At 44.3% G+C, this 17,544-nt stretch overlaps 1 protein-coding gene across 12 annotated transcripts in view; it reads left to right on the forward strand.

Moving 5' to 3' along the window:
• Positions 1-17,544, forward strand: part of THRB (thyroid hormone receptor beta) — a 392,197-nt gene that overhangs the window by 352,460 nt on the left and 22,193 nt on the right. For all 12 annotated transcript variants that reach the window (XM_066245972.1, XM_066245976.1, XM_066245969.1 and 9 more), the window contains 3 exons: positions 4,530-4,630; positions 7,871-8,018; positions 11,597-11,802. In XM_066245972.1, the coding sequence (XP_066102069.1) occupies positions 4,530-4,630; positions 7,871-8,018; positions 11,597-11,802 (455 nt within the window). The remainder of the gene's footprint in view (positions 1-4,529; positions 4,631-7,870; positions 8,019-11,596; positions 11,803-17,544) is intronic.

Below are 17,544 nucleotides of genomic sequence, written 5' to 3' on the forward strand. Positions count from 1 at the left end.
GTCTATTCAGCAACCTTAAGGAAATCCCCACCTTCCTATGCATTACATGTGAAAGGTTAATCCCTAATGGACATTATTTAATGATGGATAATGGATTTAGGCATAATGATTGATGTGTCATTGTCTGTAATGACTGTTTGGGGTAAATAAGGTGGTTCTGAGTTTAATATGTTAGAGAAAAGAAAGAGTTTGGTAGGGTACACTAAGTATGATCAGGTAAGCAATTGCTGCCAACTTAAGTGGATGTTTCTGTAGGAGTTTTAATGATTTAACTAAAGACTTAATCACCTATTCATCCACCACCAAGAAGCTAGTCCAGGAAAAAAGAGAGCAAAGCATCCATCAGGCTAGCGTTCAGAAAACAGAAAGAGTCCATTTCACTCTCAGATGGAATTGTCATGGAATTCCAGGTTAACAGGAACCTTAAAGGTCAAACAGTTCAACCATCCACGTAAGCTGTTGAGGTACAGGCAAGAGGAATCCGGTGTCCCACGGCCAACACCGCAGGATACAGCAGGCAGGGCGTAGTGAAGTAGGTGAGAGGTGGTGAGGGACCTGCATCTTCCCAACTCTGGGTAACGTTCTCCGGCCCCCCAAGGCATGTCCCACCAGCAACACACTGTCTAACTGTATTATAATTGGTACCGGAACATCTATTGTTAGAAGGAAATGACCTGCCCTGCTTTCTCCCTTCTTTCTGCCACCTGCTCCTGATACCAAGAACTCAGAAGTCGTTACTCTGCTCAATGTATTGATACATAACCTCTGTATGCGAGAGGCAGCTTTCCCTGACAATCTTGGTATTGTCTATTCCGTTTGCCTCTCCCTGAAAGGCGTCATGTTCTAATCACTGGGTTGCTTTGTGTTTTATAAGAATGTGTTTCAGTGCACACACAGCATATACACACCACAGTCTTACATACTCCACTGAGGTGAAGAAACACCAAGATGCTACAGTAGTTACCTCTGTGGTAGAAGCTGCCAGATAAGTTTGTGTTTTGCTAATTTATGTCTTTCCACTTTTCTATAATGAACTGTATTACTTTTTATTTTAATAATCTGGACTTGGTAAGGAATTTAGTCATCTTTCGATCCTTGGCACATTGCCTAGCCCGTATGTAGTATTACCTATATCAGGGGTCGGGAACCTTTTTGGCTGAGAGAGCCATGAACGCCACATATTTTAAAATGTAATTCTGTGAGAGCCATACAAGATCTGTGTACATTATGCATTATCCAATAAAAATTTGGTGTTGTCCCGGAGGACAGCTGTGATTGGCTCCAGCCACCTGCAACCATGAACATGAGCAGTAGGAAATGAATGGATTGTAATACATGAGAATGTTTTATATTTATAACGTTATTTTTTTTTATTAAAGATTTGTCTGCGAGCCAGATGCAGCCATCAAAAGAGCCACATCTGGCTCACAAGCCATAGGTTCCCGACCCCTGACCTGTATCAGTGTTTATCAAATGGAGCCACCCTTTTATTTTCTTCATCTCTGTTTAATAACAGCTTTATTGAGATATATTTCACATACCATAAAATTCACATACCTGAAGTGTGCAAAATACACCCATATAAAACAAAGGGTTTTCATTCAGTGATGTTTAGTACATGTACCGAATTGTGTTATCGTCAATACTAAACAACTCCAGAACATTTTCATTAACCGAAAAAGAAACATTGTGTTCTTTATCAGTCACTTCTCATTATCCCCTCCCCCCTGCCCCCCCCTGCCAGGCTTTGGCAACCACTAATCTATTTTCTATATCTATTAATTTGCTCATTTTTTGGACATTTCATGTCAATGGAATCATAGAGTATGTGGCCTTTCATGTCTGGTTTCTTTCATTTTAGTATAAAGTTTTCAAGATGAATCTATTTTGTCACATATCCCAGTACTTCATTCCTTTTTATCCCTGAATAATATTCCATCGTGTAGCTATACCACATTTTGTTTCTCCACTCACCACTGGATGGGCCTTTGGGTTGTTTCTACCTATTGGATATTATAAATAATGCTGCTTTGAACAGTCACGCACAAGGTTTTGTTATGGACATCTCCTTCCAGTTCCGCCGGGTAGATATCTAGGAGTGGAATTGCTGTGTCCTTGCAACTTTATGTTGAACCCTCTGAAGATCCGCCAAACTGTTTTTCCAAAGCACATTTTGCCTCTCTACTAGCAATACCTAAGGGTTCCAATTTCTCCGTGTCCTCACCAACATTTGTTATTTTCTGTCATTTTCACTGTAACCATCCTGAAGTATGCTCATTGGTAGCTCATTGTGCTTTCGGTTTGCATTTCCTCACAGTGGGGTTGAGCATCTTTTCCTGTTCGTTCCTCCATTTACACCATTTTTGTCTCAGTGAGAAGTAACCAGAACCGAAAACACAGGACTCTGTTGCTTACATGTACAGGGTGGGGCAAAAGTAGGTTTACAGTTGTAAGTACGTGAAACACAAAACTTATTCTTGTATTATTATTTATAAATGACTGTATCATTTTCCATACAAACAACTGGAGCCCTACTCTTGCCCACTCTGTATGTGTCCCAAAGGAAAGAACCGTGTCTTGTGTGGCTCTCTGTTCCCAGGACCTAGCACAGTGCTAAGCACATAGTAAATCCTAAATGAATGTTTTGTGAGTTCATAGTTGATTTTTTTTTGAACATGCAAATCATTCTAGTCCCCTGTTTTGGAGCCAGATCCCTCCCAAAACCCTCTTTGTTAAAATGTCTGATGAGAATTTTAGAACCTTTGCAGTGAACTCAACAGATGACTCATGGTTTCCATGATTCAGAAGTAAACTAAGAAAAGCTGTGATTTTTAAAAAGATAATTCTATACATGACTAAATCTAATTTTGAAGTCATTTATCTCTTTCCCAAGAAGGAACATTTTTTAAAAAAGAAACAAAGTCTGGGCCCTGACGAGGTGGCTCAGTAGATAAAGCATTGACCCTACACACCAAAGGTCGCAGGTTCGACCAATGGTCACGTGGGAGAACCAGTCAGTGAGTACGCAACTAAATGGAACAACTAAGTGAAACAGGTTGATGCTTCTCTCTCTCTCCCTTTCTCTCTCTTTCTCAAATCAATGGGAAAAAATTTTTAAAGAATAAAAAGTAAATAAAATCTGAGCACAGTAATTCCTAAGACATTGTGTAAAGGCCTCATTTTCTTCTGTCTTCTTCGTGGCTTTGTTATGAAAAGTTAGCCCTCAGTGACCTAGTTTAACAAAATATCTACAGAAGCATCATGGTAAGACATAGTATAAGTCATCGGTCATTTCAACCCAGCTAACTTTATTGAAACCAATAAGAGTTTCCTGAGTCAAAGAACTTCACAAGGGACCATGATCAGGAGAAAGAAGGATTTTGTTTTCCCAGCTTCTCCCTTCTCCGCCTCCCAACAAATCAGACCTTGTTTTGATATTTTGGTCTCACTAACGCTGTATGATTCTATGGTAAACTGTTGACTCACATGAAACTGAATTTGCCCTTCTGAATCAGTTTCTTGGGCTTGGGCATCACCTACAAGTGAAGGGAAAAGAGGAGGAGACAGATGGGGAGTAGACTGCTTCTGTTTTTCTTTTTAAACTTGAGCTTCCTGAGTCAAGGGATATCAACTAAGACACCCACCACTAAAAAGAGAGTTGTCGTGGTTGGGTGGTTTTTTCTTAATCAATAGAACCTCCATTATTTCATACCGCCCAGCGTTGTTGCGTTGTGTATCATGACATCACAAGTTTACCAAATTTGTTTTTAGATGGCCTTACTCATTCCACTTCACGTCGACAGACTATTTTTAGAAAAAGACCAACACAACTTATCCTGGAGGACTAGAAGTTAATCGATCTAGGTTTTAGCCTCTGCTGTTCATTTCTAGGGAGGACCCTGAGGACGGCCAAACTTCTGAAGGCCTGTTCACCTCAAAAGTCATTGACTGTCTCCCAGGACCTTTCCAGCTAGAAAGTTCTCTGAATTCATTTGCATGGTACCTTGATTTCAAAGTGGAGCAAGTGTTCTAAAAATAAGGTCTAAAATAAGCCTTATGAAAAAGATTGTGTTATCCAGAGTCCAGCGCACTCCAGCGGTCTCAAATCCAGGCCTCCCTGCATGATTCATTGCCTCCAACAGCCTTTGGGTCTGTTCCCACTCGCACAGCAAGAGCGGTCACACCTATTTCTAAGGCATTCTGCAGTCCTGGGCCTGGTATTATTAGCTCTGCAGGTGTGAGGTCAGATGCTAGGTAAGTATAAGACCCTGGGAAAGTCTATTAGGCCCCGGGAACAACTTCAAATGTGTTTTTGTTAAATGTTCTATTTACCTTTTGTAATTAAAACTCAATGATAAGGAAATATAGACCGTAAAGCAAAAATTGTATTGAAATGTATAAAATAATCGTCTTGCCTTCTCGGTTACCCACCTAACCTCCCTTCCTCTCCTTGCCCTCCTGGCTATAGTGTGTCTTTGACTGTAAGATGATACTACTTTCTCACACTCCTCTTTTTCCCTCCTTCACAGGCTACATCCCCAGTTATTTAGACAAGGACGAGCTATGTGTGGTGTGTGGGGATAAAGCCACGGGGTATCACTACCGCTGCATCACGTGTGAAGGCTGCAAGGTAATCACACACACCCCCACACACGCAGCTCCGCCTCCTGTGAGCTCCGGAGCTCCACCCACCTCCAGGCCCCGCCCACGACTCCACCAGAATGCAGAAATCAGGACCAAATGCCAACATTCTTGGCCTGTGATCTTCCGGGTGTCTGGTTGTCCTCTTCATTTTTTGGCATGTTCAAGAACTAGATTTTTTTCCAAATTGAACATAACTAAATGAATTTTGGGGAGAGTGTGATGTCTGGTTTCTTTGTCTTGTTCTTTGTTTTTTAGACAGGGAGATAATACAATAAGAAGAAATTAACAAATTCTCACTTTGAATTTTAAAATGCATAAATACATTATAACATGTTATCATCCCAAGAAACTCTCATTTCTCCTCCTGTTTTATCTCCAGTGCATGGAGGAGGCAGAGCTGCCCCACCGCAGGCTGTTTGCCGCTATTTATCTGAATGAATATGCTCCCTGGTAATGACTCCATTAGGGAATGTCTTTGAAACTACTTAAATTCAGTTATGTTCAGAAATTACCTAAATTGGCTTTCTGCACAGCCTGCAGTCAGGAAGAAATTCTGGTCATCCATCAGCTAATTTTATGCTCAATAGACCGATCTTCAAGAGATAACGTAACAAGAACCCACCCGTCAGCAGCCGTCAGTTCCCTTTCCGAACGTGAGCCTGCATTTGCCCACTTACAATTTTTGTTGTCAAAATTAAGATGGGCTTTCTGACAAACATCTTTTGGTCCAACAACCTACCCTAGAAAATAAAGTCTACGTATGAGAAGCAATCAATAGCACAACTAAATGGGACGAATTGATGCTCCTCTCTCTTTCTCTCCTCGCCTCTGCCCTCCCCCAAAGGAAAACATGAATCAGAGTCAGAATGTGAGTGAGTAAAGGGTCTCCCAACTTCAGATAAAGTAACAACTGTCCTAGGCTCATAGCAGCATGTTCATCTTCTCACGGGCTGCCTTGGACTTGGGTATCTCCATCTCTAGGGAAGCTGCCTCCTCCTGAGGGAGGTATGCTACCCAGGCCTTCTCCTTCTTATTTCTTGACATGTCTTTTTACCTGGAGTCTCCTGGTTTCTTTTCCTTCCAGGGTAGCCCTTGAAGGGTGGATTGGGCAGAGGGCAACAGTGTCGAGTATTTTTCACTCTGTGGCAGGCCCTGGCAGGATCTGCCCAACTTAAAGACCCAGGGAGGCCCTGGCCGGTTGGCTCAGTGGTAGAGCATCAGCCTGGCGTGCAGGAGTCCTGGGTTCAATTCCCAGCCAGGGCACACAGGAGAAGCACCCATCTGCTTCTCCACCCCTCCCCCTCTCCTTCCTCTCTGTCTCTCTCTTCCCCTCCCGCAGCCAAGGTTCCATTGGAGCAAAGATGGCCCAGGCACTGAGGATGGCTCTATGGTCTCTGCCTCAGGCGCTAGAATGGCTCTGGTTGCAACAGAGCAATGCCCCAGATAGGCAGAGCATCGCCCCCTAGTGGGCATGCCGGGTGGATCCCGGTCGGGCACATGCGGGAGTCTGTCTGACTGCCTCCTCGTTTCCAACTTCAGAAAAATACAAAAAAAAAAAGACCCAGGGAGACACTACCCAACCTGCCAAACGGCTGCCCCAAGGGTGATTTAGTGAATCTCGTAACAGTGTATCAACATTATCGAAACTAATGGGCTCAAGCGTTGAAGGATACAAAACCCAAAAACAATGTGACACCTTTTCAGTTAGCACTTGAACAGAAATAAGTGTTTGGCACACAGGCCCCAGAATCGTCTATTTGTTTTAGTTATCGCTCTCTTTCTTCCATTTTATTCCTCTTTGCCCAGTATAAATCTGACCTTTGACCTTGTCTTTAAAGGAAGAACTTGTGTCTGAGTGAGAAGTATGCAAGTGGTATATGTATACAATCAAAGGCAAGAAAAGTTAAAAAGATTAATTAAAACTTGGGTTTAATCTAGGTCAACTGATATTTCAGTCCCGTCATTAAAACCAAACTAGAGGTCCCCCTCAAACTTTAGTTGATAGCATCCTTTAAAATGTGTTTGCCTTGCTATTTTACTAAAATGGAGGCGGTTTTGCTTTTCATTTTGTGTTGTGGTTGTTTTGGGGTTTTTTTGAGGGGTGGGTGGGAGGAGGCTATACTCTGTTCATCTAAAACATTTAAATAATACAGTAAAATTATCTTTAGTTTATATCTAATAATTAAGTAAATAAGATTTGGAGTCCAACTCCTGGGTCCCAGGCCAAAGTCCAGCAATATATATATACCATGTGACTTTGAACAAGTGATTTAACCTATCTGAGGCTCAGTTTTTTTACCCCCAAAATGGTTGCAAAAGAGATAGAAGATATATGTCTCCAGTGCTTTATAATGTACCCTTCACAATAAGTACTCTCTGCCATGATTAATTGTTACCATACAGTATAGTTGCCAAGACAAGTATCATGTTCAGAAAGGTTCTAGCATAACACACCATTGCGAATGTTATAGAGGGCGTCTAAGCCTGGAACTAACTGGTATCCTCAGAGAACTTGACAGTGGCATTCTCCCATGCCTTAAGATAGGAAGAAACATTGAACTGTAGACTAAAGTGTATGTCTACAGAGAGTAGAGAAAGAGTACAATGAAAGAGAAAACCCCAATGCGATAAGATAAGGGGAAAATTTGGTGAAGAACTTGAAATTTTCTATTCCCCAAGTACTCTTGTTTTGAGAACTATCTGAGCTGGCCGTGGCCATCTCAAGATTCAAAAACAAGCATTAACCTAAATCCCTAAAGGCAGTTATATTCATTTAATTACTAAATGATGAGGTGACAACAACAAAGGATTGCAAGTATCAGCTCTTGTATTCTCCAGTATAAAATAAAGTACAGCAAATCTCTTCAGAGCTTAATTTAGCAGCACAATTATGGCACTCTATGAAATGAAATAATGTAATTTATTTATATTACTCAATGTTTAGGAAAATAAAAACAAACACTAAATTTTTCCATTAGCCTCTAGTCCTTGCATAAATGCCAAAAAGATGTTGACTCTGTAGTCCTGTGACATCTTCTTCAGCTCAGATTTAGAATTCTGTAGATGCACTTTGATCCAGCCGTCTTCCCTCTGGACAAGTAGAGCTACAAGCTCACACATAGTGGAGTCCAAAACAATCCATCCTAGCTATGTGGACACAAATTCTAGAGTCGTGTATTTCTAGAGAATATGAAACTGTTGTCTTGGGTCTTTCTTTTCCATTTAGGGTTTCTTTAGAAGAACCATTCAGAAAAATCTCCATCCATCCTATTCCTGTAAATATGAAGGAAAATGTGTCATAGACAAAGTTACACGAAATCAGTGCCAGGAATGTCGCTTTAAAAAATGCATCTATGTTGGCATGGCAACAGATTGTAAGTAATCTTTTTTTCCTTTGCTTTATATTCAGGGGGTGTTGATTGGGGGAAGGTTTGGTTGAAGGAGATCAGCCAGGCAGAAAAGCAAGCAGGCACCCATGTGAACAGAGGGCAGACACCTAGCATTTCCAGAGTGGTTTCCACCCTAACCCCTCCCTTCTCAGCTCCTAACCCTGAAGGTATCCAGATGATGGGTGAGGGAAAGCAGTTATATTATCCCTAGCATGTTTGCAAGACTGCTGGCAACACTCTGTTTGCAACAGAGATGACAAATGAGTGGTTCTGTCCCTTCACCTTGTACAGTCCAATTTTACACACAATATGCACATGGCAAGAGCCTCATGGGTGAGTCCTACTAGTTTTTTCAAAAGCAGGAATTCTTTCGTGGCCATTTTTGGAGACAGGGCACCGGCAGAAAACATCGTGTTCAGAAATTTCTGAAGAATGTGAAACTGAGTGCTCTTGCATGAGTCACCCTGCTGTTGGTTGGTTGGTATATTTTTAGCCATAAAAAAACATTCCAAGCTGAAGCCGTCCTACCCATTTTTCAAAGTGCCACAGCATATGGTGGCGAGATTAGCCGCCGTCCGGGATTTACACCGGCCACTTGAATTAATCTAGTAATAAAAAGAGAATCATCTCATTCTGAACGTGTGGCCTCCCTTTTGCCAGGTATCAAGGTTAATGATCTCTCCTGGTGTAAACCTTTGCACATCAGTGAAAGATTCCAACCTTTAGTTTAAAAAGAGAGAGAGAGAGAAAGAGAGAAGAAGAAGAAGAAGAAGAAGAAGAAGAAGAAGAAGAAGAAGAAGAAGAAGAAGAAGAAGGAGAAGAAGAAGAAGAAGAAGAAGAAGAAGAAGAAATAATAATAATAATAAAGGAAAGGAAGAAAAAAGGAATACATTAAGGATTTTTGTCCTATGAAAGAGGAAGTAATCATGGCTTGTGGCTAACAGGGCTCTCTCAGCTAAAACAAAAATATCCGTGGACTGCCCTGCTTTGCCCATTACGGGAGGCAGAATGGGCAGTCTTAGAAAGGAGGAGGGAGGTGCTCAGGGGTTAGGCTGGAAATCCTGGGTTAATCCCACCCCCCGGCTGAGCATATGCTTTGTCTTTATCTTTTTAAGGCTTTTAGCCACTGCCAGCAATATTGGGTGTGTGATAAGGGTGTGTGAAAATGACTGACCTAGAACCAACTATTTAGGTGTGTCACTCTAATGAACTGCTATTATTAAGTGTCCGTTTCCTTGTTTTACTGAGCACTTAAGGATATGAATCTTTATGAGGTAAAAAAAAACAACTCAGCATTAATCTAGACTGGGTGGGAATTCATTTTGCGTGCACCTTATTTGCTTCTGAGGTGTTACAAGAGCTCAGGCTTTATAATCAGGAAAACTGTTGGGAGTCCCAGATCTGCCGCTTACTAGCTGTGTGACCATCAGACTCATCTCCGGTTTCCCCTCTGTCAAATGATCACCTGCTTCGCAGGTTGTTTTCAGGCTTAAATCAGTTCATGCACGTCAGCTGCGACCATCCCCGGCACAGTAGATGCATTGGGAAAATGGGATTGTCAGTTAAGCCCCCGCCCTCTCCTCCCTTCAGTGAGTGAACAGGGCTCACTCCTATCTCCCGTGCGTGGCCAGCGCTCACCTGACTTTGACGATCCAGTCAAGTCGAGGTGACCTGGGGTTTCATTATCCTACTTGTGGACTAGCTGGGCACCTTTGCTTCTCTTCTTCCTGCTATGTGTGCTTTTTCTCTTTTCCTACCAGGTCACACCTTCACCAAGAAATGACTCTAGGACAATGGTGTTGTAGGACTGGAGTCAGCAGTCCTGGGTCTTGCCAGGGCTCTGCTATGAACTGGCTGTGTGACTTTAGGCAAGTCATGATCTCTCTGGATCAACTTCCTCCTCTGCAAGAGGAGGGAGTCGGACTAGACAGTAGCAACAGTCCCTTCTTGTCCTAAAAGACTGTGGCTCCGCGGTGTGAAACCTCAGCCTTTCCATTCCGCTGACAGTGACTGAGGGTCTGGTGACATGGTTTTGTTTTGGAAATGAACCACAGAAGTCTAGGTTTCTTCTTACTTCCCTGTTTCATAAATGATAACAAGCCAGGCTGTATTTACTGAGCGCTTTTAGTGCATTGCCACACGGATTACCCTATGAAGTGGGTATCATTGATCCCATTTCATATGAGAAGAGATGTAAGCTCAGAGAGCCTCAGTAACTTGCCAGAAGTCACACAGCTAGACTGTGGTAGTGTCAGGATTTAAAACTGGATCTTTCTAGAATACAAAGCCTGGGCTTCTTTGCCTCCAATAAGGACTGGCCAGGTAGAGAGTAATGCAAAGTGAGTACCTGTGAAACCAGTATAGGCCCAGCCAGCCACATTCCTGTTATTCCCTAAGGGACTTAATGAAGAGTTGGAGGAAGGGATCATCAATCTCCCATTTTCTGCTCCGGAACTTTTCTCTAACCTCCTAAGGTCTCCCAGTAAGGAAGTTCTCCTTACCAAGAGCCACTTGGAAAGAGGAGGGTAGTTATAGAAACCGTAACAGTGAATGCAGATGATTGGCTAGATAGACACATCCGGGAACCTGTGAGTAGGATAGATTTGACCTCTCTCTGCTTCATTCTTTTTTTTTTTAACATTAAACTATGCAATTTTATTTATCTTTTTTTATTTAGACAAGTAAATTTAACAGGGTGATACTGATCAACCAGAGTACGTAGATTTAGAGAAAACATTTCTACATCATTTGGACAGTCGATTATGCTGTATACCCCTCACCCAAAGTCAAATCATCTTCTGTCACCTTATATTTTGTTTCTCTTTAAGCCCCTCCCCTTCCTCATCCCCCTCCCTTCCCACCCTTCCCTTCTTCCTTGTAACCACTGCACTTTTATCTATGTCCATGAGTCTCAATTTTGTGTCCCACCTATGTATGGAATCATACAGCTCTTAGGTTTCCCTGATTTACTTATTTCACTCAGTATAATGTTATCAAAGTCCATCCATGGTGTCGTAAATGATCCTGTCATCATTTCTTATGGCTGAGTAGTATTCCATAGTATATATGTGCCACTTCTTCTTTATGCAATCCTCTATTGAAGGGCATTTTGGCTGATTCCATGTCTTGGCCACTGTGAACAATGCTGCGATGAGCATGGGGCTGCATGTGTCTTTACGTACCCATGTTTTGAGTTTGGGGGGTATATTCCCAGTAGAGGGATTGCTGGGTCATATGGTAGTTCTATTCTTAATTTTTTGAGGAACCACAAGTATGGTGGGTCCTCTGCTTCGTTCTTATTTAGGGCCGCCTTCTGTGGAATTGGGATGCCTCGTGTCCAGCTACCGCACGGCTTTGTTCTGAAAAGTTGGCTAGGCACTGGGAGTTTGGCACTAGGGCTCGTGTTGGACAATGGCTATCAATGGCATTTTGCTGCCAAGGGTAACAATGTGACCCACCCTGTGAGCCCCACCGAGCCATCTGTGCATCAGTGGTCCTGGGGCTGTAGTCTGAGCTGTGCCTGGGAGTAGCTGTGTGCTCTGTCCCCTCTCTCCCTCTCCCAGTGGTACTGGATGACAGCAAGCGGCTGGCCAAGCGGAAGCTGATTGAGGAGAACCGCGAAAAGAGACGGCGGGAGGAGCTGCAGAAGTCCATCGGGCACAAGCCGGAGCCCACCGACGAGGAGTGGGAGCTCATCAAAACCGTCACCGAAGCCCACGTGGCCACCAACGCCCAGGGCAGCCACTGGAAGCAGAAACGGAAATTCCTGGTAAGGCTCCCGGCGCAGCTGCATATGGGCTGCCTGGCCGGCGCTTTCTACCTGAGCCCGCTGCGTCCTCACAGCCCTGGGGGGCTGAGGCTACCACCCACCTTAGCGATGAGGACACTACTGCAGCTCCGGGAAGTTGGGTGGCTGCAGAGTCAGGATTTGAATCTAGGTCTGCCCGAGAACAAAGGCCGCTCCTATCACCTCCTGTTTGCAGGTCACTAAATTCTAGAGCAGTTCTTAAAGCCCCAGTATCTGTTTGCTTTTGCTATGGGGAAGGTCAGCCGTGAGTTAATTAGTAAGATGACGTGCGTGCCCGCTGCCCCTTTTTAAACTCATTTCTTCTCTCGGATGTCCATTGATCTGCGTACTCTGTCCACTGCACTCGCTCCAAAACTTTCCCTTTAGAATAAGCCCTGAAACAAAATGTCCTGTATCTCAAATGCACTTTTATGTCAGTAGAAGTCAGAATGTTTAGCTTAAAACAAACTGTCTGGAGTCCAGGAAGACGACGGAAAGAGGCAGTCGGGGTGCAGGTGGGAAGGGGCCTTGCAGAGAAAACCTTTCAAGAGCCTTGGAGACTCGATGTGTGGTGTTTTTTATAAAAACTGATCACTGGGAAAGTCCTTCCCGTTCATTTCTCCTTTGGAACTTCACAATGCTTGGAGGCTGGAATTCCGAGCCTCATTTTACAGCTATGCAAACCAAGTCCAAGGCCTTCACTGGACAAACATTATGTTGCTAGAAAGTGGCTGAGCCAGGCCCCAAAACCAACTCAGGCCTTCTGGTTCCAAGTCCTGGCCCTCCACCCACCTCACCAGAGGGGCCACCCATCCCAGCACCAGCCGGTGTCTGGCCATCACAGGGACTGACCCTGCTCTTGGCTGTGGCACAAACCTTAATGAGTATGTCACTGAGCCCTGGCATCAGACATTCTGTGGGTTTATTTGTATCTCCAGGGTATATTGGAGAACCTTCTCACCCGAACAAGATATAGTGGTATAATTGTCCTTGTACCTCAACATCACCATTATAATGGGATTGGTGTGTATGTATGTGTGGCTTGTGTGTATGTGTGCAGCGAAAACAGTATAACAACCTTAAAGGAAATTTGGGGGAATACGAGCTTATCTATAATCCACCTGCCTCCAAACCATTGTAATAAGCAGGCTCTAATATACTTGGTTGGTGGCTTCCACCAGCAATAATGTCAGCAAACATACTACATGGCCCTTACCAAATGCCAGGTCCTATTCTCAGTGCTTTCCCTGTCCCAACCCTGTAGCTCGATGTAGCTAATAGCTCCCTTTTACAGAGGAAGGGACTGAGGCAGAGAAGTTAAGGAAGCTAACCCGAGCTCCTATAGCTGGCAAGCTGTGGTAATAGGTGAAGCCTAGCTCCTGGATTCATGCTCTAAACCAGTGGTCCCCAACCCCCGGGCTGCAGACCGGTACCGGTCCGTGGGCCATTTGGTACCGGTCCATAGAGAAAGAATAAATAACTTACATTATTTCTGTTTTATTTATATTTAAGTCTGAATGATGTTTTATTTTTAAAAAATGACCAGATTCCTTCTGTTACATCCGTCTCAGACTCACTCTTGACGCTTGTCTTGGTCACGTGATACATTTATCCGTCCCACCCTAAAGGCCGGTCCGTGAAAATATTTTCTGACATTAAACTGGTCCGTGGCCCAAAAAAGGTTGGGGACCACTGCTCTAAACCACTACACTATGCAACTTGGCCACCTGCACCAAAGAACCTTCAAAAGACACATCTTTAGAGAGGCAGCCTCTTGGTGCCCGATCTCACATCCTCAGATCCACTCTGTTATATCATGTAACACTAGTTATGTATACATAGATCAGTTCTAACCCAGTATATTTGGGGCCTACCAAGATAGAATCCTGTCTAACCCCAAGCCTAAATCTGTCCTTTCCCCAAATGTGTTAGCTATAAATGGACACTATAGAACCTACTTCCAGACCTGGCACTGCCCTCTAATTTCAAAGTAGTGACCAAGCTGAATTCCAAGTTTAGTGGAAGATTTGGGGCATATCCTGGACTTCTAGGAAATCTTACACCTCTGTTTTCTTTATTCCCAAAAGAGAATGGATACTAGTCAAACTAACCAACTCAGTGATTAGAAAGGTGCTTCTTTCTAGGCTTAAAGATTTGTTCTTTTATTAAGAAAACATGTAGTAAGCGGCCCCTGTGTGCCAGGAGATGGGGAAGCTCAGCCATGTCCCAGTGGAGGGAGGCATCAGGAAAGGCTACCGGAACAAGACGAATGCAGGGAACGGTGAGGGCAGTGAGGGAAGGAAACACGGCGATGGGACAGAGTGGCTATGAGCTGGGGGGGGGGGGGAGCGACTTCTCTTCTCTCAGTAGGTTGGTCAGAAAGGATCTCTTTGAGGAGGCAATATCTGAGCTGCGTCTGGAAGCTCAGAAACCCACTCTGGAAGGTAAAATATATATAATCAGACCTCTTCATGCCCCCTGGTCTCATCAGCAAAGGTAACACAACGTCTAGTCTCAAACCAATGAGGTCTACACCTGGAGCACAAAGTCTCTTAAGCAGCTTCCATCAGTCGGTTCGTCCACTGAAAGAACCTAACAGGGTGTGGCACAGAATGATTGACATTAATGATTTGTCAGGGCCGAGAGGTTATCAAGGCACAAGAGAGTGCTCTTCAGGAGGATAGCATTTAGAGAGCCGCCAATCGCCTGTTCCTCCTGGGGAACTGACATGAAGTGTATATTTTATAGATGCTTCATCTGGGCAAGAATTGCCCCTCTTGATCCAAATACAAATAACCACTTTTTCGGGCTTTTTTTTTTTTTTTTTTTAAAGGGGTGCCGGCAGAGATCAGAATACTCCCACTGTCCCGTCTGTCCCTACAGTGAACTTCACTTCTGTCAGTCAGTCCCCTTCTGGGCCTGGGGTCACCCCTGCATCTCCCCGGGGGTGGGACCATGTTCCATCCAGCCCTGTCCCCAGTATCTATCACACGTGTGGTTGAAATTTGCGGTAGATTTTCTCCAAGTTGGCTGCCATTAGATTCTTTCCTCGTATGCCCAGCCCATTCTCTCCCATGGAGAGGTAGAGTCTATTTCTCTCTCCTCCTTAAGTCTTGTCTATGCTTTCAATAAACAGTGGATTTGAGCAGGGTGACTACTCAGGCTGAACCATAAGAAGCCTTGTCATTTGCATTTGGTTACCTTGGAGGTCCCAGGGAGCCACCCGGTCTCCCCGAGGGAAACTGCCATGTAAGAAAAAAGAAAGCCCAACTATACTGAGACCCCCATGCTGTGAGGAAGCCCAAGCTAGCCATTTGAAGGGACCGCATGGAGGGAATCTCAACCCAGAAATAGGAGCGAAGAAGCCTTCAGATGACACCAGCTTCCGGTGCCACATGATGACAACTATAGGAGGGGCCCCAAGTGAGAACCACTCAGCTGAGACCATCAATTCCCAGATTTCTGATAGAGAGTAACCATTTGCTGTTTTTAAGCCACTAAGTTTTGGGGTAATTTGTTACACAGCAATAGATAACCAGGACAGAACTCGATATTTATTAAACAGAACCCACTCCTCTGAGACAGTACAGATAAGCCCTGCGTTTCAGCCAGGTTACAAATACATAATTACAAATACTCCTTGCAAAAGGATGACCTCAGCTGAGTACTTATGCTCAGGATGAAAATTGCACTCTTTTGAGCGGTGAGTTATTTTTCCGAGGACATCAGGAATTAAGGACAGCTTTGCTAAATGGTATATGTGTGTCCTGACTAGGCTTCTACGCATTAGGACTGTTTCACCTATGCAGCTGACACCACTTTCTTTGCTTGCAACACTGCTATGCATATTATTTCATTTATGCTGATGGCCATCTTGTTCTGAAATAGAATTTGAAGGAGACCTATTATGTTAATAATAGTATAGTGATATATCATAAGGGATTAAAATATGTTCTCATAAAAAGTTAGAAATATTTATTTATCTGGAATGGGTCAGTAACCTACTCCCCAAAAGGAGCTTCATTGCCATTTTTTTACCCTAAGACCAGGACTCAAGTCAGAAACAGAGATTGCTGTTTGGACCTGGGTTTCAAGCTCACATTTGTGCTGAGAAGGAAGAATCATTGGCAAATAGGCATTTTTGCAGAAGCCACGCAGATTTTCATGATTCTAAAGCCACTCTGTAAAACCATTTCCAAAAGCGCTCACATCATATAATTTTCTAGTTTTCTCCAGTCCACTCGAATCTCGGATGGTACGTTAGTGGCCAGTGTAATCACCAACAATTTGTGTGTGATGACAGTGATGAAGAAAAGCAGACGGAGACACGACCAAGAAGCCTCCGATGCCAAACAGGGGAGGCACCATCTGCCCACCCAGGGCACTCACTCTTTTTTTTTTTTTCTGAAGTGAGAAGTGAGGAGGCAAGAGAGACAGATTCCTCCTGCATGTGCCTGACCGGGATCCATCCGGCATGCCCACCAGGGGGCGAAGCTCTGCCCATCTGGGGCGTTGCTCTGTTGCAACTGAAGCCATTCTAGTGCCTGAGGTGGAAGCCATGGAGCCATCCTCAGCACCTGGGCCAACTTTGCTCCAATGGAGCCTTGGCTACAGAACGGGAAGAGAGAGATAGAAAGTAGAGGGGGAGGATTGGAGAAGCAGATGGACGCTTCTCATGTGTGCCCTGACAGGGAGTCGAACCCGGGACTTCCACATGCCGGGCCAATGCTCTACCACTGAGCCACTGGCCAGGGCCAGAGCACTCACTCTTACACCTCCCAGGGGCAGTGAGACATTTGGTTTGGAGCACACCCCGTACCATCAACATTACTGTCTGCTGACATTGTGTCACTGCTGTGTGTTGACATTGTGTTATCATCCCTTAGTTCACATGCAAAGGTATGACTTTAGATGGATTTTTCACCCAATTATAAAGCATAACCACCAGAACCAGGGCTGGCCTGCCCTGCTTTTCCCCTGGCAGAGCTACGGTCTGATTTCCCACTTTCTGGACGGGGACATCCTCGGAAAAGGGGCAGAGGCAGAAGGTCAGACTGGGCCGTGAATGGTCTGTGTGGACAGGTCATAAGACAAGTGCAGCCAAGTCCGGAAGGGTTCTATCATCCAAAATTATTATAATTGCATCAGAAGCAGACAGGGTAGGCTAGCAGCTCTTTGCATGGAGATTGGAACCAGACCACCTAATTTCAACACTTGCCTTTGTTGCTTTTTAATTATTTAACTTTGGGCACATTACTTCTCCTCTCCAAGGTTCAGCAGCCTTTATGCCTTTACCAAATGATATAAAAGTAATAGGTGTAAGTGCTTGATATATCACTGTCTAGCCACCATCTCTATCACCACCACCCTCACCATCCTGTCCCTGCTCATCCCAGGAAAAAGGAGAACCTGTAGTCGTCCTAAGGCCTAGGGACCTTTACTCACCAGTCATCCGGGTCTTCCTGCCCATCCTTGCAAAGGTGACGGAAGACACCCTATGACCACACAGAGGAAGAGAGTCGGTCTGGCCCTACCCCACTCTGCATGTGCCAGAGCGCTGCTGGCTCAAGGAAAGGAGCCCTCGGCTCTGACCAGCCACCTGCAGCACAGTCAGCTGGCACCATTTCCTACCCACCTTGAACAATGCTGAACTGAAACAGTCAAAGCAGAAGGCCAGTTAGTCTTGATTTGTATAAAGCCAGCCTCCTCTGGGGCTGAGCTCGG

Source organism: Saccopteryx bilineata, chromosome 10 (assembly GCF_036850765.1).
Source record: "Saccopteryx bilineata isolate mSacBil1 chromosome 10, mSacBil1_pri_phased_curated, whole genome shotgun sequence".
In the NCBI taxonomy this organism is placed as follows: Eukaryota; Metazoa; Chordata; class Mammalia; order Chiroptera; family Emballonuridae; genus Saccopteryx; species Saccopteryx bilineata.